General features: G+C 36.7%; 1 protein-coding gene across 2 annotated transcripts in view; it reads right to left on the bottom strand.

Annotated features, from left to right (window-relative positions):
• TINAG (tubulointerstitial nephritis antigen) overlaps positions 1–17,635 on the bottom strand; it is an 84,453-nt gene extending 66,818 nt beyond the window's left edge. The window contains exons 1-4 of one of the 2 annotated variants that reach the window (XM_045498572.1): positions 17,081–17,635; positions 12,112–12,175; positions 11,354–11,443; positions 4,842–4,956 (exon numbers count right to left, since the gene is read on the bottom strand). In XM_045498572.1, coding sequence (XP_045354528.1) covers positions 4,842–4,956; positions 11,354–11,443; positions 12,112–12,175; positions 17,081–17,426 — 615 coding nt within the window. In that variant the 5' untranslated portion in view covers positions 17,427–17,635. The remainder of the gene's footprint in view (positions 1–4,841; positions 4,957–11,353; positions 11,444–12,111; positions 12,176–17,080) is intronic. The other variant, XM_045498571.1, reaches the window with a different exon arrangement.
• Between the last annotated feature and the right edge of the window lie 5,176 nt (positions 17,636–22,811).

Below are 22,811 nucleotides of genomic sequence, written 5' to 3'. Positions count from 1 at the left end.
AGATGTTATACTAGTAAGGTATAAGGTTCACAAAAAAATTTTTAAAACATCTATCATAACTTGGTTAACTTTATTGTTCTCCCTGGGGAATCAACAACAACAAAACTATTTAAAAAATTTTTGAACTGTGCCAAGTATACAAATGAACTCTCCATTTCCCCATTTCTGTCTGAAAATACTATTTTTAAATCAAAATATTTGTAATATTTATAATAGAATATAACGCAATGAAGCTTTTTGAAGTTATCTCCCAAATTCAAAAGCACTTGGACATTATGTCTAGGAAAACAATCAGGTACAAAGCTGATGATTAGATCATACCAGATTAGATTAGATTTAATTTGACTTGATTTGATTTGATTTAGGAGCATAGTAGAAAAATTTTCAGGTGCACCAGAAATATGTAAACTCCAGTAGGGCCAATATTTCCAGAACTACACCTTTTCTTTATGAAATAAAAATCTCCAAGTGATGAAGTTTTGGATAACTTTTTCTTATTAAATTGACCCTCCTCTTTTCCCATGGTTAAACTAAAGGAGAAAGAACAACTTTATACAGTATATAATAACATTTCTGTTATATATGCAATATAGTATATAATAACTACTTCTCTTTCAGAATTCATGGCTTCTTACAACTGTTATGAGCAAGGTAGTACTGCTGTCATTATTTCAAAGAGGAGAAAATGGAGACAATAAGTGAAGGAGCCAGATTAAGACCCAAGTACACTGGCTCCAAAGCTCATGTTCATCATGGTTGGTGTATGGAATGGTGCCCACATGGGTAAACACACTGGCTTACTCGTGCCTATTAACAGACTTCAATAGTGATGTTTCTGCTGGCTCAAAAGAACCTCAGCCATTGCCAGTTTTACATACAGTCATAATAGCTGGTTGTTTCCATTGTTTGCTTTCTGAGACACTGAGAAAGCTCTAATTTATCCCTAAATGTACTTCTGCTCTAGTGTGAATTTTCAGAAGGAAAATATAATGCACAATTTCACAAATTTATTTGACCACAGATGGGATATCTTTTAATTTATTGTTTTAAAGTTTATTTATTTATTTTGAGAGAGAAAGAGCTGGGGAGGCGCAGAGAGAGAATCCCAAGCATGCTCTGCACTGACAGTGCAGGGATGGAACTCACAAACCACCAGATCATGACCTGAGCTGAGATCAAGTCAGATGCTTGGGGCGCCTGGGTGGTTCAGTTGGTTAAGTGTCTGACTTCAGCTCAGGTCACGATCTCACCGTTTGTGAGTTCAAGCCCCACATCGAGCTCTAGGCTGACAGCCTGGAGCCTGCTTTGGAATCTGTGCCTCCTTCTTTCTCTGCCCCTTCCCCACTCTCTCTCTCTCTCTCTCTCTCTCTCTCAAAAATAAAAAAGCATTAAAAATTAAAAAAAAAAAAGAGTCAGATGCTTAACCATCTGAGCCACCCAAATGCCACCAGATGGTACATCTTTACTCCCAATCTTGGAAGATTGGTGGTCCATGGAACAAATGTCAAGAAATATTGAAATAAGGGTCAAGCTGTGTCACAGCCTGCTTTATACTACAAGGAGACAAAAGACTCAATGGGCAGAATTTGAAGTTCTTGTGGGGAGCTTTCTGATGGCCAGCTTCCAATCAGTCACATTGTGATTCTATTCATACAACATACACAGCTTCAATGGACTGCCAGAGAATGGTTGATTCATCTAATCGTTCATAAAATTTTTAGTGTAGAACCATTACGAACAGAACTGTTCCATCAAGGTATTGCTTTGAACAATACCAATCTAAGAAAAACATCAAGAAAAAAAATAAAAATATGCATGCATTCACCAGCCAGCTTTTGTTGACCTGACATCAAACATAATTAATTCTAATGTGGGTGAAGTGAGTCTTTCTCAACACCAAGGAGTTGTATGGTCTAAACTGCCTTCTTTCTTTCCCTTTTTCACTTCCTCCCATCTACTCTGACTGTACCCAGAGAAAACAGTAAGTTTATGTTTTCTTCTGTCTGTCCTCACTTAAGATTGCCATCCAGGAAGGGCTCCCTAAAACCCTGAAGCTAACTTTTTCCAATCCTACACTCTCAACATCTTTTTATTCTTCATTGTTACTAACCACACTCTACAAATATTCATTTGAATTGAATAAGCTCCTATAGATTAAACAAATTTTGCATACTTATGTGATCATGGAACACTTTGCACAATGCCTACTGGCATTTCTCTAACTCGTGTTCAGCAGACACCTTATGGGAATAGTGGATTAAACCAAGGAATGAAACCAGGAATCCAGCCAGGGAACAGAAGAGCCTTCCCAGAAACCAGGAATGACTCATTGCTCATCTGTTCCACCCTGGAAAAAGAATTTTATAAACCCTAACTCTCATTCAGGTAAAATTGTCAAGGAAAGGAAGTTTTGGGAGTGGGGATGCAGTGGAGTTTCTTACTAAAATCATTCACACTATGGGCAACTGCCTACTCTAGCTCTACCCATAGATCATCCTATGTTGAAAATGATATTAAAAAATATATATCTGGGAAAGGTAGTGGGGGGGGAAGTTATCCAGAAGCATATCCACCAAGAAAAAAATTCAATTCATTGTACTCAGAGGTAGGTTGATGTCTTGAGGTATTTTCTATGTAGTCGCCAGACTGAGAATCGACATATTTTGTAGCTTTTTCTGTAGCAACCAGTTCAACTCAGTTCACTTCCTAGAAGTACTTGTTATATTTCTGATTTTCTTCCATATCCATATATTAGGACACCTCCAACACTTGGAAACTTTTTGAAAGGCCCTCAGTCCTCAAGCTACTACACCCTAGAAATAAGAAGCTATTTCCTTACCTTACATCATGAGTGCGTAATGGAACTCTTACAGATCAGCCAGATTTTCCCTATTGCTTTCCTGGAATAAGCTGGCAACTGTGTTCCATTAATTCAGAGCATTGGGCAATTTTAATTCTCCCAAAGTACTAATCATTAAGATTTTTCATGTAAATATCTCCACAACAATTTTTATGCAAACAAATCACCAGCAACTAATAAATGAATTAGAATTAGATTTCCTTTTCTATACTGTGGTGAGTGGCAACTTGGGAAAGGAACACAACTCATGTCTAGAATATAAAATATTCCAAGTTGCAAAAATTAAATCTTAAAAAGGAAATGTTAGAAATAATACAGAGAAAATGTATATAGACACCCAAATGAGTATTTGACTGACTGGAGCCCTTAATAAAAGCGAGCGATAAAACAATCCTTATAAAAGGAATGAATTTATTCTTTCTTGAATAATACTGCCTCTTTTTTTCCCCAGATGGTGATAAATTAAAAAAAAAAAAGCAGCCAGAAAAAAAATTAATAACACTTCCAACTGATCATAGAATTAGATCACTAAAAACCATGAATCTGAGCCACATCTCTAAAGATTCTGTATCTTACTCATTCTAGGAAAGATCCAAAAGTATCTCTACAGCTGATGATTTCATCAAGTTAGCTCTGCTTTTTGTTATTTTGAACCTGAGCTGGCCAAAGCTAACTGATTCTACTGGAACGTTAAGGGACAATTTGGGGGCCCAGATATTTTAAGATGGCCTGTCTCTGCAATTTAAGTAATTCTGTGGTGGCTTTTCACTTCTCCCAATCTCAGTGTGACTTAACCTCCCTCAATCTCTCTTTTCTTGTCTTTAAAATGTAGATAATCATAGTACCCACCTCATCAAGCTGCTGAGGAAATTAGAGGAGATAACGTATGATAGTGTTTATAAGAGCATTTAACACACGACTACTCAATACGTGGTGGCTATTTTGATCTTTTCTGATGTTGGTTATAATTTAGTAGAACCCATTTGTGGAATTTGAATTGGTATAGGAACTCAGGGGACCACATCCCTTGAAAGCAAAGTACATTAAATGCTTCATGAGAAACCTGTGGATTTACACCTCATCCAATGGCAAACAACAGCCCTGCTCACTCCGGAGACACAGAGCTTCCAGGCCGCCAGGACCTGAAGCCTGCACTGCACTGAAGCCTCCAGCCACTTAGGAGCACCGCTCAGCCCAGGGCGGTCGTACAGGCCCTTGAATACAGTCAACATCTCAGCTGGGAAGTATGTGTGCTCCACACAACACACATCTGGTGGTCGATCTGCAGCTCTACAAGTTAGAGGTCTGTGACCCTGGAGACCTAGAAGCCTCTTATATAAGATACCTATTATCAGATGACAACGTCTCTTAAAAACAAAGGGGAAAGCCAATACAATAGTGCAAAGTGTAAGAGCGTAGGAAACGCAGCAATTTCACGAAGGAGTTTGTGAGGTCATCTGGTAAAATTTGAAGGTGCTCCTGTAGTGGAAATTGTGAGGATGCACCTTTATAAATTACCATAACATACATGTCTGCAGTTACTCCCATTTACCTTAGCCTCATGTGATAATGGCTAGCCCCAAGAGAGCAGAACTCTGTCTTGATGAATTCAAAAGATATCTGTGTTTACTGAAAAAAAGAAAAATATGGACAACTAATGCCTTGCTTGAGCACTGGGTCACTTAATGACTAATAATCAGAAATATGAAATTCTATGTATTCGTTAGTGTGCAAATGAATACACGATCATTGTTAAAGTCAGGAGACTTTCTCTATTAGACATTGGTGAATGTTCAGAATTCACACGAAACTTCTGAGGAAGGTGACAACCATTTTGGTAAAGATTTTCTATTTTTATGACAAAATTTTAACTCTGAAAGCTCAAAATTCATGATTTTAGTTTTTAAAAAAATCTTCAAATGCACATGCAAACATGCCTGTACAAACACATATATACTTGAATCAAACAGAGAACACTTACTGTCACTTCATTCATACTCAGAAGCATGGGACTAGGTGGCAGGGTGCCAAGACGATACTTGAAACCTTCTTCTAAAGTCATTCCCCAGAATTGGCTGTAGTTCTGGGCTGTCCATCTGCATTACAAATGAAAGAGAAAAAATGGTACAGGTAATGTAATATCACTTTTATAAATACATGTTTGCTTATATTTCTGAAATTACATAACATCAGAACTATTACTGTAAGCTAGATATCCTTTATATAAAGAATGCATTATTGCTTTCTCTTATAGTAAAACATATGAGGCATTTCTTAAATTATGTCTATTTCAATAGATTCTCATGACTTAGATGAGGAACCTAAGGCTATATCAATATACACTAAATTTAAGAATATGAATCTTTACATATTATATGGGATTAAGTGGCAAAAAGACCAATATATACAGTTTCATTTAAATGTCATAAAATGAATTTTAGGAAGAAACCTGAAGGGTGCCTACGTGGCTCAGTCGTAAGGTGTCTAAATCTTGATTTCAGCTCAGGTCATGATTTCACTGTTCATGGGATCAGATCAAGATCTGTGCTGGTACCATGAAGCCTGCTTAGGATTCTCTCTTCCTCTCTCTTGGTCTCCACCCCCTCTCTCTCAAAATAAATAGATAAACATTAAAATAAACAAAGAAGCTTGGATGTACAGAAATGTACTTATAGATTAAACAAGGTAATTGTTTTATACATAATTTATATTTAAAAATAATTTGACCATGTAAAAGGAAGTATCCATGAAAAATTGAGGATAAAATAGTTATGCTTAAAAACATACTTCAGTGCTTATTAATTTTATTAAATATTTTATTTAAATACAGAAATATTCTATCCTATATTAAAGAATTAATTTGTATAAGTGCTCAATAATCTTCGTTATCATTAATGACGATATAAATTCAAATGATATGAAATTAAATAGCAAAAAGTACTTATTTTTTTAGAGACAATGCTTGTGCCCTTTTATAGGAAAAGAAGCTTTGTTTTCAAAATCTAACATTGAAATTTAAATTCAACAAAAAAAATTATTTTTTAAGGGTCATTTTATTTTATTTTATTTTATTTTATTTTATTATTTCATTTTTTGAGAGAGCAAGAGACAGCATGAGCAGGGGAAGGACAGAGAAAGAAAGAGAGGCACAGAATCCAAAGCAGGCTCTAGGCTCTGAGCTGTCAGCACAGAGCCCAACGCGGGACCAAACTCATGAACTATGAGTCAGGACCTGAGCTAAAGTTGGCTGCTTGACCAACTGAGCCATCCAGGCACTCCTCAACAAAAACTTTCTTTAGAGATGAAAGGAGATGAGAAAGATGATAGTAATTTAATCATTGATTGTTTGAATTATTTACAACTTGAGGACAATATATTTTCAGTACTTAAATCAAACTAAATTCAATCCTATTGTGCTAATTACCAAAATTGTTTATAGTGTGATATACTATCATGCATGATGGAAAATACAACTCGATGTTCAGTAATATGTCTACCAAGTTAATGCTTTTTTTAAATCTGTTAGTTAATAAAACCTTAAACAACTGTGAGCCACAAGCTTATTTATTTTTTATTTTTTATAATTTTTATTTAGATTCTAGTTTGTTAACATATAATATAATATTAGTTTCAGGAGTAGGATTTAGTGATTCATTACTTGCATTTAATACCCAGTGCTCATCACAGCAAGTGCCCTCCTTAATACCCATTGCCCATTTAGCCCATCCCCCCACCCATCTCCCTCCATCAACCCTCTGTTTGTTCTCTATCATTAACAGTCTTTTATGGTTTGTTTCCCTCTCTTTTTTTCCTCCCTCCCCATATGTTCATCTGTTTTGCCTCTTAAATTCCACATATGAGTGAAATCATAAGATATTTGTCTTTCTCTGACTTATTTTTGCCTGGCATAATACCCTCTAGTTCCACCCACGTTGTTGCAAATGGCAAGATGTCATTTCTTTTGATGTCTGAGTGGTATTCCATTGTACATATGTGTCACATTTTTTTTGCCCATTCATTAGTTGATGGACACTTGGTAAGCCACAATTTTAGAGTGCAATCTCCACCACCAAAGGAAATCTTTGACTATGTTAGATACTGCCCCACATTTAAGAGACCATTAGGACCAGCCATAGACAAAACCATGACATCAGTAAAGTATGTTTTTGGTGCCCTACAACTGGTAGTTTTCAAATATCCAGATACATTTGTGGTCATTTAATTAATTACTCAATTTCATGAGCAGGGATTGTTATTTAAAAAAATAAATAGAATACAGGAGAAATAATAGGAAATATTAGTTTATTGCACATAGTGAGGGTAAGTACTATTTTTATATATGTAAGTGTGTGCGTGTATAGCATTTGTTTGTACAGGTATGCATGTGCACATGTGTGCATATTAAATCACAAAGTTAAATGTACTTTTTACTGTGAATTATGCTCAAAACAGTGTGAAAAGACTACTATTCTATTCCATCCTCTTTGATCTAGACTCATAACTTTTCCTTCAATCCAATTTAGCATTTATTGAACATTCTTAGTTTATCTTATTCTCTCTTAGAGCTTAGTAATAAGTAAATTTCTCTCCAGGAGCTCAGACCCTAAAAAGACTGCAACGATAGAAATTACTTCAGTATGTGTCATTTATTAGCAGTACGTCAAGGTATGATCAGAGTAGAGGATTCAAATACAACTCTGCCTGAAGGAATTGGCTTTTTTTTTTTTTTTTTTTTTTTTTTTACAGAAAGTGACTTTTGTGCTCGGTCTGGAAGGATGAGAATGAGTTTGATGAGCAGGTTTCAAAGAGGACATTTATTCTTAAAAAAAATGGCAAAGTATACAGGTTTGAAACTGGGTAGCACATTTAGCAAAGAGCAGATACGTTTAATGTTAAACCTATAGAAGGGCCTAGAGAGACAGAAACGGGAAATATTGTAAAAAATAAGGTAGTAAAGCAGTATTTGGGTCAGAATGTTACTTTTGTCAAGGAGTATAATGATATTCTACAAGCAATGGAATATCATTGAGGATTTTTTTTAAAGCGAATAGCAGAATCAAAGCTTTGACTTAGAGGGATAACCATGAAAGTATAAAGGATTGGTTTCAGTTTGATGAGACTGAAACAGAAAAATCAGGTCATCTCAAATGAGGCCTGATAAAAAATTGCACTTAAGGGGTTCCTGGGTGGCTCAGTTGGTGAAGCATCCAACTCTTGATTTTGGCTCAGGTCATGATCTCATGGTTCATGGGTTTGAGCCCCACTGGGCTCTGTGCTGATAGCAAGGAGCCTACATGGGATTCTCTCTCTCTCTCTCTCTCTCTCTCTCTCTCTCTCTCTCCTCTCTCTCTCTCTCTCCCTCTCTCTCTCACTCTCTCTCTCTGCCTCTCCTCCACTCACACTCTCTCTCTCGCTCTCTCAAAATTAACATACTTAAAAATTTTTTTAACTATGTAAAAAATATAAATGCACTAGAATATAGCAGAGGGGTAGAGAACATAAATATCTTAAAGAAACCATGAATGCAGATATTATGAGAGACTAGTGACTGCCAGTGAAGAGGAAAGAAGAATCAAACTAATTTCTGATTTTCTGGCTTGGATGACAAGGCAGAGGGGAAGTCCAGTCACCAAGGACAGGTGGAAGTGGTAAATCCTTTTGGTTTGGGGTATGTTGATTTGAGAAACTATTGAAAAATCAAAGGCAACTTATCCAAAAAACTAAATTTTCAATTCATAAAAAAAAAATCAAGTTTAGAGATGTGGTAGATCATAAAGGGTCACAAATAATTTGTGATTTTTTTCAAGAAGTGGATCTATTTCCCCAACATTTGAATATGGGCAGGCATAGGGACTTGCTATGCCCAACAGAAGGCAAGAGAGTTGATTCTGTACCACTTGCAAACTTAGGCCTGAAAAGCAGTCAGCTTCCCCTCGTGCCCTGTTTGAACCCTGGCATTATGTGGAGAGGCCACGGCTAGCCTGCTGGAGACACACAGGCCCAGCGACAGCCAGCACCAACCACCAGGCAGGGGAATGAGGCCATCTTCCACAGCTGGGCCCCAGTGGAGGCTCCAGATGCCTGTAGACATACGAGTAACTGTGGCAGAGATCAGGAGAAGAGCCTCAGCTAAGTCCGTCCCAAGTTCCTGAAGGGAACAAGTGAAAAACTCATGGTTTTAAGCTGTTAAATTCTGGAGTGGTTTGCTGTACTACATCAGATAATTGAAAGTTATCTATCTCCCTTTGTTCCAGTAACTTGCTGATTATTATACCTGTACTAATTTGGCACTTGCATACTGCCCTATCTTTAGAAATCCTTTCACAAACTGATGACATGTTGACTCCTCATCTAGACTGTAAATTCTTGTAAGACAGAAATTATTTATTTGTATCATCAGCAGTGCCCCCAAGAGAAACACATTTTGCTAATATTAATTGATTGCATTGAAGAAATAACACAGGGAATAAGTATGCACTCAAGTAGCTTATGTAGAATGAATAAAGACTTGGATCTAAAACACCACCAAGATGAGAAAAATAAGTATTTTAAGGCAAAGAGAGTATATATTTGCATGTAGGCTATTTTGAAAACCACTTAGTAAGTGTTGAATAATAGGATTCTCATTTCACACATGAAAACAATTTGAACATCAGGAACAGAAAAAAATCTGAGTGCCAGAACTTTTATTTGATTTTTTAAAAATATTTACATATTTTTGAGAGAGAGGGACAGCATGAGTGGGGGAGGAGTAGAGAACAGGAGGGAGACAGAGAATCCAAAGCAGGCTCCAGGCTCAGAGCTGTCAGCACAGAGCCTGACACGGGGCTTGAACTCTCGAGCCGCGAGATCATGACCTGAGCTGAAGTCTGACACTTAACAGACAGAGCCACCCAAGTGCCAGAGAAGCTTTTAAATTCAAGGACTCCCCCTGCCATTTTTTCTCCTCTGGTAGTAATTTTAGTTTCACTCCTTTTCTTCATAGCTTGTCTCCTTTATCAGTTTTTCTTTGGACAATGGATGTGTCCTTTCACTCCAATTATACTTCACTTTTTGTCCTTTTAAGGTCATCTGTGTTTGCTACAAAAGGGAAGCCCATGCCTCCTAACTAGTCCTCGAGTTATCTCACAGTGAACAAATGATAGACAGAAAAAGAATTCTCTTCCTACCAGCTTCTGTATCTTATGTGTATTTTCCACGTTGCCTTTGACTGTGGTTCCCGGTGAGTTCTGTGGTGGTGGAAAGGCAGGCTGCTGCTGATGTCTTCTTGGAAATATGTGCTCAATAGGCCAAGCATTTGAATTATGTTAAGAAGCCAATTCAGATCATTTCTTATGATGACACACACTCTTATGTTGTTTTAGTGATTTAAGTATCAGCCACAGAAAATTATATTTTCCCTAGAAATACTTAAAATGTCATATTATCACCTAAAATATTGGTTAAACACGTGTACACACACACACACACACACACACACAGGAATTGAGCATGGTTGAAGAGTAACAATGTCAAAAAAACTGTAACTTTCTAAATTTCATGTCTTCCAAGAAGATATATGGGGTACGTTGAAATTCAGTGTCATCACTGTGTTGGGAAATATCTGTCCTGTCGTCTCATTCGGGGAAACTGATACTTCTAAGTTTTAAAATTGTATTTCAGGATTTAATCATTTTTATAGTTCCTTGATAATAGATCTTCTTATGTGAAATCCTTTCCAGAATGTGGAAAATGTTACTAAGGGAATATAGAGATTTGATCAATGGCAATGGAGAAATCCTGAGGTGGATACCACCCAGATATCTCTCTTCCTTTCAGCTGAGTAAAGAAAACCAGTGTTAACACTGACATCATAATTCCCTCTATGTAAACAGAGAAGCCACCTAATTTATTAATCTTTCAGAGAGCATCAAACCATTATTTCCTATGTTTAAGCATCAGTGAGTCTTATGTTTACTCTATTAGCAAAGTAAAGTGGCTCAACTTGTCTTGTGATTCAATCATAAGTGAAATTGGCTACAGAGGTCATGTCAGTGAAATTGTCTAGATGACTGGTTATTTGGGGAATCATCAAGATTGAATATTGACCTCTTACGTTCTGATTCTCCCAGGCTGATTGGCTGGGTCAGGACAGCACCAGAGGGAGAGATATGGTTTATAAGAATAAATCAATGTTTTGCCTTCTTCCTAATTTTACCCAAATACTTATCCAAACCAAAGCTTCCTCTACTCCCCTCATTCACACCATGACACTGCTCCTTCCTAGACAATTTATGACCCTGTTCTATATTTCTTTGTGCGTTTTAATTTTTAACTATTTAAGATCTAACTACGTGCATTCCACTCTTACATGTCTATTTCTCTTCCCATTTTTCTCCCACTCTTTCTTTTGAAATAGTGACCATTTTTAGAAGTAAATGATAAGAAATACATTGTTTGAAACCTGAGTAGTAACTGAGACTGCCAAAGTCTAGAAAGCAAGATTTTTCTCACCCATAGTCTCCTTTATTGACACGTTCAATTAGTTCTGGTTGAACAAGGCATACAAGCTGGGAACATTTCCATTGCTGTCCTGAGCATTTGCTGCAAAGATACAAAAATCACAAAAGTGGCCTACCCTTTATGGAGTACATTTACAAAATGAGTAACCAGAATTGTACATTGTTAAGGCATAAAACATATTCTTGATTAATGATAGCCACATGCCTATTTGATTCTTGACAAAAATAAAATAATAATACATGCATTAGCTACCACTCAATATACTCTTAACTTCTGCCCTAGGCAATTAATAAATGAAATGACCACACAGTCAATGAATTTTGAAAACATAAGATAATTTAGACAGTAGATTCAGTGTATTTGTATTCGGAAACTTTCTGTGGCATAATCATTTCAAGGCAGCCTGCTTTTATATGTTGTTACTGTGATCAAAGAAACACGATTGGCCTCTAGCATATCTTGCCTGTAGAATGCTTATAATTAAGAGGTAAATTTAATGCAGGCCTGCTGTATAATAAAGGCCACTGTCATGAACAACAAACTATGGCATTCAAAGACATATCTGTGGTTAGATTTTTCAACATTCATTAAAATGAAACATGCTTACATAAAGCTACAGATATGTGATATCCTAGGACATATGATTCTATCTGTATTTAAATACCAGTTTTATTTCACAATACTCCTTTTATTTGAAGAAAACATACACCGACAGTAGAATTCAGTTGTGTGCCACTTAAATTCATTACCAGGAATTGCAGTTTTCCTTAATTACTGATCCTTCTTCATAAGGTTGGCCATCTCTGAGGCAACCTGTTAACATAACATGTAAACAAATGAAAATTCTAAATTGAATAATAAAGTGCATTAGCACAAGTAACCTAAAATTCGGTTTAGTTTCTCAAATATGCAAAAATACTTGATGCCAACCTGATGAAAATTCACATCTGGTTTGTGTCAAGGTTTACGTATAGAATTTTTCTAAGCTTGTTTCCATGACCTTTTATCTTTAAAACTGCACAATATGTTTCAACAAAGGGTTTATAAAGCATGTAAACTAGATTAAAAAACAGAATTAATTACTAACCACACTGAAAAAATAATGTGTTTAAATAGGTGAGCAATAAAACAGCACTTGAATAAATTTAAGGCATTTCTCATTTAAAATTCTAAACAAGTCTCAAGTGAATATGACTAATCATGTATGACAAGGTTAAGGAGCTCAGAGTTTTGGACCAAAATGTGAAATTGTTTCATTGAATTCACCCTTTAAAGATAAATTCTATTTTTTTGTTTAGGATTTGGATCAGGAAAAAAGTTCATGACCCAGTAAGATTGTAGCCATTTGCGTTCCAAATCCACATGTTTCTCAGTTAACTAAAACTAGTTGTTAACTAGTTTACCAGATTATATAAACTACTCAAAAGAGATCAACGGTGTATTATCATTATATGAAAAGCATCAATAAGATAAGGCGAAATTAGTACCTGGGTTAACAAAGTAACCAGTGGCCTGTGAGGAAATAGGGAATTCACGCGAGAGTAGAACCTTAGAAGCAAGAGAAAAAGTAATTCATAAGCAGGGGTGGTCAGCTATGTGAAGTACCACTGAGAGATCAAGAAAAGGAGAACAGGCACGTGAATGTTGCATTTGACGATGTGAAAGTCTTTGACCCTGCCAAGAGGGATTTTGGTGAAGTAGCAAGGAATGGCATCCTGTGGGAATGGATTGAATAGGGACTTGGAAGTCAGGAAGCAGATGTTTCTTTTAGCTATTTTACCATCAAAGAAAAAAGAAAAAAAGGAAATGAGACAGATGCTAGTTAAGAACATGGAGCCAAGGGAGGGCTTTTTCAAAGTTGGGAACTAGAAAAACATATTTTGTAAATTGATCGTTGATCCAAGAAAGAAGGAGGCAAAAAATGATGCTTTAGGAGAGAAAGAGAGAAAGAGAGGGAGAGAGAGACGATTTTACTAGTGAAGATCTTGAAAAGACAAGACAGGACAGGATTCAGAGCTCAAGAGGAGGAATCCACTCAGTGTAGGCAGTAACCCAGAGGGAGGGAGGTTGAAATTTAGGATGATGGAGATGAGAGAATTACCAGTGGCTTTATTTTCTCAATGACACGTGTATGCAGCACCTCAGAGTGAGTTAATCAAATTGGTTACCCACAGAACATCTCGACAAAAGAAAAAAAAGCCAATGACTGTTGAAATTAATAGAGTTTTGCAACTTAACAGTCATTAATCCAAAATAAGGCACATCAGACATTTGGAGAGTGAAATAGTTGGCCCACTGATTAAAAAAAAAAAGATGATATGATGTCTGTAATTTATTTTAATATTCATCATAATGCATTGTAATATCTGCACTGGTCTAAACCTCATTTTAGGGAAGGCAGTTACTTGCTCCAATCAGGAATCCACATCCCAGGCATGGACACTAGCATTCACCCTGAAAGGCCAGACTCCAGGGCAGCTGCTACAAGTGCTTCCATTATCCATTTTTGGATGCACACTAGAGTATCAGTATAACGAACATCAGAAATGGGCTTTCATTGGTAAAATTAGTGGCTTTGAATCAACATGATGGATATAAGTAATCAGCTGCTGTTGATTAAATTAATAGTATTGAATTTATGCAGATTAACTAAAATATTTAAAAATCATACCCCACTCTTATACCCAACAGTATATATGTTTCTCTTAAGGTCAAAAGCCTTTACTCATAGACCTGGTGCCACCCTAAGATTGATCTTTAAAAACTTCTACACTTCCAGCCACTGGGTAGGAGGCATTCTCATTCCTTGACACCCACTGTAAAGGTAACAGAATCCTACTGCTATTATTATACTGCTTATATTATATTATGATATACTGCTGTTATTATCACATGTTCCTCCAATAAGTTATTCAAGCGAGGAAGATGTGGGAACCTCTTAAGGACAGGGTCTTGAGACTTCATGAAGCTTACACAGGTTGTATGAATTGGTCCATGTCTGCTTACCAAGACAGATTTTTGTAACTACCAGTATATGGCAGAATTTGGACTGTGACTTCTCTTCATTATAATGTAGTTAAGGAGCAAACAGCCCTTATCCAATTCAGATGTGTCAGTGGCTTACACACATTTTTTTTACCAATATGAACATAAAAGTTAATCAAATTAACTTAGGTCTGTTTACAACAGATGGTATACTAGATTCTTTCTCTAAGATATGCTACACCAGAAAATTCATCTGAAAAATCCATTTTGGTTCTTTTTCAAACTCTTACCACTTTTTTTTCTGTATTGAAACCCTGTAATTACTAGGAGTTACTATCAGAGAAGGGGGAAAAGAAAACACACACACACACACACACACACACAGAAGAGAGATATTTACCAGTATGCCCTAATCCAGTTTATACAAAAAGGACATATTTATTTTTATAACTCTTAAGATATTGTACATAGTTTTAAGTCACTGGTTGAAAAAGAGCTCCTGGGACAGTTGCAGTATAAAAAACTAGATATAACACCATGTAATTAGATAACTGAAAAATAGTATTTAGTGTATCAGTGAATGAACAACTTAGCATCTCAGAGGAAAGTCACATTATACATGCACAAATTGGTATAAATAATATACCATTGTGTTTTTATTTTAACTTTATATGATTTTTAATATTGTGTAGTGCTATTTTCTTTCAACCAGCTACTTTCACAAGATAAAACAAAAGAAAACAAATTACCTTCATAGAAGTAATTATAGTCTAATGTGAACTTTTTACTACTAAATAAAAATGATTAATTGCTTCCCTTCATAATGAATGGAATAAAAACTATACCTGGAATATAAATTCTACCTAAATCATAACGCTAAATTAAAGCTGTAGCAGAATTCTAGCTCTCCAGCAAAAATGGAGACAAAAATCCTCACAACAAAGCTCCTTTCCTAAATGAGCTATATGTTTCATATAAGCTAAAATACACTGTAGCGCATCAAAAGCACTACAGCTTATACGCAATATTGAGACTCAACACCCATGAGGCCACCCCTATTCCCACTTAACATCTTTCAATGAGTCCTCACAACAGAATAAAATCTCAAATCTTTAATGTAGCCTATACATCTTGGCATAATCTGACCTCTACTTGCCTCTCAAACCTCGTCTCGTGTCACCTCCAAACCTCCGCTAACCATTACTCTCCAGAAATGGTGGCCTCATTCCAGTTCCTGGACCAAACCAAGCTCCTTGCTCTCTGATCCACAACACCTTTCTGTCAGTATTCCTTGAAATCAGCTCACTTCTCCTCACTCCTGAAGTCTCTGTTAAATGTCTTCCCTCACTGACACTCTCCTCAGGATGATGTTGTATTTTACATATTAATGTTGCTTTCTCATATACTTTCACAGAACCCTAAATATTTCCTTCAGAGAATTTATCACAATTTGCAATGGTATAGTGAATCTTACCCTCTCCCTGGCAACTTGACTGTCATTTAAAGAGAGTAAGATCTTGTCTTTTTCTTCCCCATTGTGGTTCCAGCACTAAGTATGATGTCTGGCATAGTGAAGATATTCTAGAATAATTTTTTTTTATGAATGACTAGAGTACCCATTCTTGGTAAAGGATCTGCCACTTTTTTAGGCTAAAATAAATACTTGATGTTTTCTGAGCTGTATGTTGGCAGAGGCAAAGGTCTGGGATAAAAGATAGTTCTGTGGAAATTTTAACTTATTACATACATGTTTTACCAGCAAACTCACATCATTGAGAATGCAGACAATAGCATCCGGAATTTGAAATAAGGACGCCAAATCCTAGTTGATCCTAAATTGTCTTTAACTGTAATTTCTAGTCACCATAACTCTGCATTTCTGCTGAGGAGCTTTGATGTGATGGGCAACAACAACAACAAAATAAGGCTTTATTTAAGTATAAAAAGTGTGTTGCTTTGTGTTTTGTTGCAAATCTTGGATATATTGATTGCTCAGCATCTATAACCATTTTCCTATAATTAGACCAATATAGTACCTACCATCATCCCTCTTATGAATTATTTGTAGTTATGCACTCAATCTTCGACTTTTACACTTACTCTATATGAAGTTCTCCTTTGTTTCAATGGTGTAAAAATTCCCACATTAGCAAAACAAAACAAAATAGAAATACACATGAAAGTCTATTTGGTATTACTTAGGCAGGTAGCTGACTTGACTTTGTTTTTGCACTGGTTTTACTGGCTTTGCTATACCACAGGTTCTAATGCTAAGAGGCCCATTGGTTTTGTGACATAATAAGCAAAATGTTACACAAATCTGCCAATGATCAGGCCTGTGACGATGAGATCCCCTAAAAGGTTACACACAAAAACGCTTCAGAGCTTAAGAGTCCTTTTGTCAAAACATTTTAGAAAGAAAGACAGACAGACAGACAGAAAGAAAGAGTTTTAAGTAACCTTTATATACACCGAGTCAGTATTCACAACATGATTCAGACCAGCATTCATGGCCATCACACCAGAACTTTCTTGAAGGTGCTAGTACAATGCGGTATCTTGCATCTAAACCAAAGTACTTTAACATTTGAAAGGAAATTTATTTAATCATAATATTCATTTTTCACTTCATCTTAAAAAAGGGAGGAAGACAGGAAAGAAGAAGAGGTAAAGAGAGTTGGACAGATCTTGTAATGAACTAGGAGACTGCTTAAACACATTCCCAAAGCCTACCTTCTGGATACCAAGGTTTTGTGTGAGGAGGCCATTCTTTCTCTTCATGGCAAAATGACTTGTAATCAGGACAGCAATCAGAATTTTCCCTTTCACAGAATTTATCACAGTAACACAGTGCATTTGCCTCATGGAACTGAGTGGCACAGTCATCATCTCTATCCTCACAACAACGAAAATTTCTACAGTATTGTCCTTTGAAAGTGGATCTTTTGAATCGAGGATTTTCCAAAATGGTATGATTCCTAGTGAAATCAGTTCCTTCTCTTTGAGATAAATACTGTTTCTCCGTCCAAATTTCTGTGGTAAGATAGGAAAAGATTAAGATCTTATATCCGGTCCACATTCTCTAGAGGTCAGGTAGGGCTCCCGCTTTGTATTATATCCAATACTCTTGGCTTTGGGGCTTCTCCTTGGAGCCTGAATTCTAATTATCAAGACAACTCAGCCTGAATCCTGAAATGGATCCTCTACTTGAACTGAGTATACTTCTTGTAGTTAAACATTAAACAAGAATTTCAATATTTGCCCAAGATAATGTAAGTGTTAAAAATAGATCCTTGTCATTTCTTCAGTTAAAAATGTGTAATATTTTATATGACACAAAAAATATCCATCACCATAAAAATAAATACATAAAATCTTATCATAGATGAAATACATCAAATATTTTTTGCCTTCAAAAAAAAATCTAGATTCTTAAATCAGAAACCTCTCTGGAATACACATGGCCCAAATTATAGCTGCAATAACCACTGGCAAGGTATAGGAAATTGGAAAGTCAAAAACACAATTATTCATTTCACCTACTTGCATTGCAACTAAAATACAGGCTTTCATGAGGCTGCCTGCTAGGATCTGTCATATCAGTAACAGTTGCTCTAAATCATGCCGTCACACACTGGCTTGATTTCCCATCTGTAGCCCATTTACCTACCAGAAGCATTTTGATTTCAAGGCTTAGTGGAGCCTAATTTAGCTAGAAATTCCCTGAGGGTGACCTTAGTTCTTTCCACCCAGGTTCCTACTTGGCATTGGTGTAGGAACCTGCAGTACCTGGAAGACGTGTTATAGTCAAGAAAAGTCAATCTCTATGCTGCTTAAAAAAAAAAAAAAAAGAAAAAGAAAAAAAAGAAACTGCCAGGGGAGGGAGTCATGAAGGGAACCCAAAGGTCAAGATATCTTTAGTGTTTCTGTAGAGCTGTGCATTTACAATGGGTTTTGTTATGCTGTGTTTATTCATTAACTACAATAGCTCTCTTTGGATTTGGGATAAGTAACCAGTGGACGATGATTCAGCACAAGTGGCTGGATGGCCTAGCAGAAAGGACTTGTCTTGACAATCAGGAAACCTGGACTATGGTCCCTGGCTACTGTTTAATTGGCTTTATGACTTTGGGTTCACAATTTCCTTCTCTGGTCCTCAGTTATTTTCCTATAAAACAAGGATCTTCTCCAAAGCGAATTCATCATTCCAACTCTTCAGACTTGTTCCCTGACTTTGCCCCATAAATTATACAATTTGCACGACATTCACTCATATTTTCTTGCCCCTTCCTCTCTGGCTATAAACTAGTGTAAGTCCCTTTATGTTTTTTGCTTCAAATTTACATGATCTTGGCATCACTCTCCATAATCACTCTCATATCCCAAAATGAGTCACCAAACTACAGCAAAATTCTGTCAATGCTCTCACCCCATGTGACCAATGGACCCCCTAACTTCCAATTCCCATACACCGGTGCCCATCGTTAGCATACATGAATCTTCTGCAGCATTTGGCACTATATTACAAACTGGAGCCTAGGAGACTAATAATGGAGTTCAAATCTTGTGTCACCACACTAGCAGCATGTCTTTGGCTTAATCTCTCTATGCCTCAGTTTCCTCACCTGTAAAATTTGAATTTATTTAAACTGTCACGTGGGTGGCAGATTGAAATGAGATAATACCCAAAGTACCTGGCACAATCACACATGCTAAATAAATGAAACCCACCATTAATAAGCATATTGTCTGCCTAGGAACTCTTTTCTCCCTTAACCTCATTCTTTCCTGACTCTCCTCCCGTTATTTATAAGGCTTTATAGCTGCTTACTCTTGAATTCCCTTTCCTTTTCAGTGATGATATAAATTTATTTTTGAGCGAGACAGCCTAAGTGGGGGAGGGTCAGAGAGAGGGACAGATGATCTGAAGTGGGCTCTGTACTATCCACACAGAGCATGATGTGGGGCTCAAACTCACAAATGGTGAGTTCATGACCTGGGCCAAAGTCAGATGCTAAACTGACTGAGCCACACGTGCCCCTTCAGTGTTGATTTAAACTATGTGTTCATCAATGTTCTCAATTCTTTTCTTCTCTAGTCCTCATACCTCATCTTCCCTCAAACAATTCCAACACCAAATGAACCTAAAAGCCATGGGCTATAAGACCTTCTACAAGATGGACCTCTACCTTTGCTGTCTCTCTGGCTCAATTTAAATCACTTTACCCCTTGTTCATCTTCATCCAAATGATCACACTATCCTTGCCATTCCTCAACATGTGGACCACACTCCTATCTTAGGATTTCTATACTTGTGTTTCTCTCTGCCTGAAACATGCTTAGCAGATATCCATTTGGCACAATTGCTCACCTCTTTCAAGTATTTTTTTCAGATGACAGCTTTTCAGAAAAACCTTGCCAACACTGTCTAAAATGACACTTTCTCAGGGCGCCTGAGTGGCTCAGTCGGTTAAGCAACTTTGACTCAGGTAATGATCTCACAGTCGTGGGTTGGAGCCCCTCATTGGACTCCGTGCTGACAGCTCAGAGGCTGGAGCCTGCTTCAGATTCTGTGTGTGTGGGTCTCTCTCTGTCCCTCCCCCACCCATGGTCTCTCGCTCTCTGTCTCTCAAAAATGAATAAACATTAAAAAAATAAAATAAAATAAAATGACACTTTGTCTCCAGCCCTAGCATTCAATATCCCCATTCTCTGTGCTTAACACTAATATGCTATAATTTAATTCACTGATCTTATTTTCTGTATTTTCCCTCCAGAATGTTAAGTTCTACAAAATCACAGAATTTTTATTTATCTGTAATTTGCCTGTTAACTGTTTTATCTCTAGCACTTTGTGCTTGACACATATTAGGCACTCAGTAAATATTTATCCAATAAATCATTGAATCCTACAATGTGCTTTTTCTGCCCTTGTCACACATCTACTGAGTATTGTTGGAGATGATCCAAGGGCCCATAGAATTGGTGCCACTACAAATTTTTGTATTGTTGTCTCAGCTAAGTTCTTAAATACTACTCATATTTCTTTAACCTATCTCCCATTTCCCTTAATGGCCATTACAAACCTTACTTTCCTAACTTACTAGAGATCATCATTTTCTAGGGATGATCTCCTCTCTGAGGTTACCAAGAAAACAAAGAGAAAAAATGTTCATCACATAACTTCCTGTAACCAAACCCATAAACCTATCTATATTTTCAGCCATCTTTCCCATCTTCCTTCCAGACTCATAACATAAAGTATCATCCTGTTCTTAGGCAATTCTTCCACCTATAATTTTTAGCCTGCTGCCTTTATCTTATTCCTTCCCTTATCTCTTGGTTTCTATACATCAACCTCTATCATCCAATTCCTTAAATTTGTTAGTAGGATTGTATCATACATTGTTTTCACTCTGCCCATATTCCTACCATCCTTACCATTTTAGGACAAGAGAGCTGACATTCCCACTATATGAGTTAATGGCCAGAGCCCACTCCTTCCCCACCACCCCACTGCATAACAAGTCAGAAATAACAAAGAATTAATACCCTCGGTGTGACCCAGAAGCAATCTCTAAACAATGCCTAGAGGAGTTGGTGTATAAGCGCCCTACTTTCCTCACTCTTTGGAAGAGTTATCTCTGGTATCTACATGTATATAGCCCTTCTCCTAAGGCAAGAGTGGGAGTTCCATAATCAGAAGAGATGGATGGTGGCTCCTTAACTTTTTCTTTATAGCATATGGCTAAATAACTGTAGTTTACCACCATCTGGTGAGTGTATCTAACAGAATTATAATATCTTGCTTTTACCAACCCATCTTCTCTATGTTGACAAAAGCTTTAAAATATCTCTGCAAAGTAACTTCACACTGAAAGAACATATTTGACACAAGTTCTATTACCAATGTATTCTTTTAGACCAGTGGTTCCAACAGGGGTAACTTTGCCTCCCAGGAGAAGTTTAACAGTATCTAAAGATAGTTTCTACTGACCTGACTGAAGAGGTTCCACAAACATCCAATGGGTAGAGGCTAGGGATGCTGCTGAACATCTTAGAATGCACAGGACTGAACCCCCAACAAAGAATTGTCTGACCAAAACCATCAATAATGACACCATTGATAAACACATATTGTTTATCACATTTACACATATTGTTGCAGGATTTTTTTACCTCAATACCCAGGGTTCAGTGTCTCGCCACTTTGGAGAATGGACACAAAATGAGCAGCAGGCAAAAGTTTATTAGAATGTAAGATCAGAAAGTAAGAATAGTATGAAAGCTCTTTATAAAGAGGGGACATTGGAAGGTGAATACCCATGACTATAGGCAAGGGCTTTTGTTTTATAAGGTTCTGGTCACCTCTTCATTCCCTTCCCCCTTGATCCTTCTCAGGTTCTACCCTGACTGGATGGATAACTCTGGGTACTGGGCTGTTCCTTCTTGATTGGCTCTACTCCATTGTGTGAGGAGTTAGACTGGTCATTCTGTTCCTCATACAACATAAGTTTTATGGTTTCCTTTTTTTAGTTAGATATTTTGATTGTCAAATTCCTGAGGGTAACCTGAGGGGGTATAGGTGGTGTCTGTTACATTCTTAAGAGGGACTTTATGCCTGAGATGGTTTGTTTTGGTCAGATGCTCCCAGCATTGTTACAAAATATGTGTTTTTCCCCACCCGGGGTCCTCAGGTCCTAACCTTTCCCTCTCTGCCTCCTGAATCCTATATTTTCCTATCATAATATTACAAAAATTTTTCAGAGAACAGGAAATCAGAAAAAATAAAATTATTATGTTTACTTGCAATTTGGATTGATATAAATGTTGATCATTTGGACCTCAAATAAATGGTCACTTTGAGATAACAGCTAATGACAGCAGTACATATATAGAGAGAGGTGTTATATAATATATATATATATATATATATATATATATATATATATATAGAGAGAGAGAGAGAGAGAGAGAGAGAGGTGTTATTTCAAAAATTTTGGGTTCAGTGTGTGTGTAACTAGAAAGGTTAGAGTCCACAATGCCACATCCTCTTCCAACTTGACCATTATCCTTGGATGAGCTATATTTTAGATAAGAAAAGTGCCACATTCCTTCTTGTGATTTTTATAACCTCCATTGCACAAAGAAGAATGGAGAGAATCAGAACCTTCTGATTTTTCCTTGGGAATAATGAAGTAAATCAAATAACTTTCTTAACACAAGATATTGGATATTGTGAAAATGGCCTGGACACTGGAAATTTTAGTTATTTTCATAAATGAAAGTTTGCAGGTATGCTTAAATCCATGAAATACAAACTTGAATGGGAGGGGGGAAGAAAGGGGAGGAGAGACAGAGAACAGAAAGGGGGCTTGCTGAAAATAATTTATCTTATTGGCTTAAATTCTATCATTAGATATTTATTCCTGTGAATTACGGAGTCTGCAAAAATGTCCAGTGG

The sequence above is a fragment of the Leopardus geoffroyi genome, chromosome B2, assembly GCF_018350155.1.
Source record: "Leopardus geoffroyi isolate Oge1 chromosome B2, O.geoffroyi_Oge1_pat1.0, whole genome shotgun sequence".
In the NCBI taxonomy this organism is placed as follows: domain Eukaryota; kingdom Metazoa; phylum Chordata; class Mammalia; order Carnivora; family Felidae; genus Leopardus; species Leopardus geoffroyi.
Note: the sequence above shows the minus strand (reverse complement) of the source record. Positions and strands in the feature narration are given on the sequence as shown.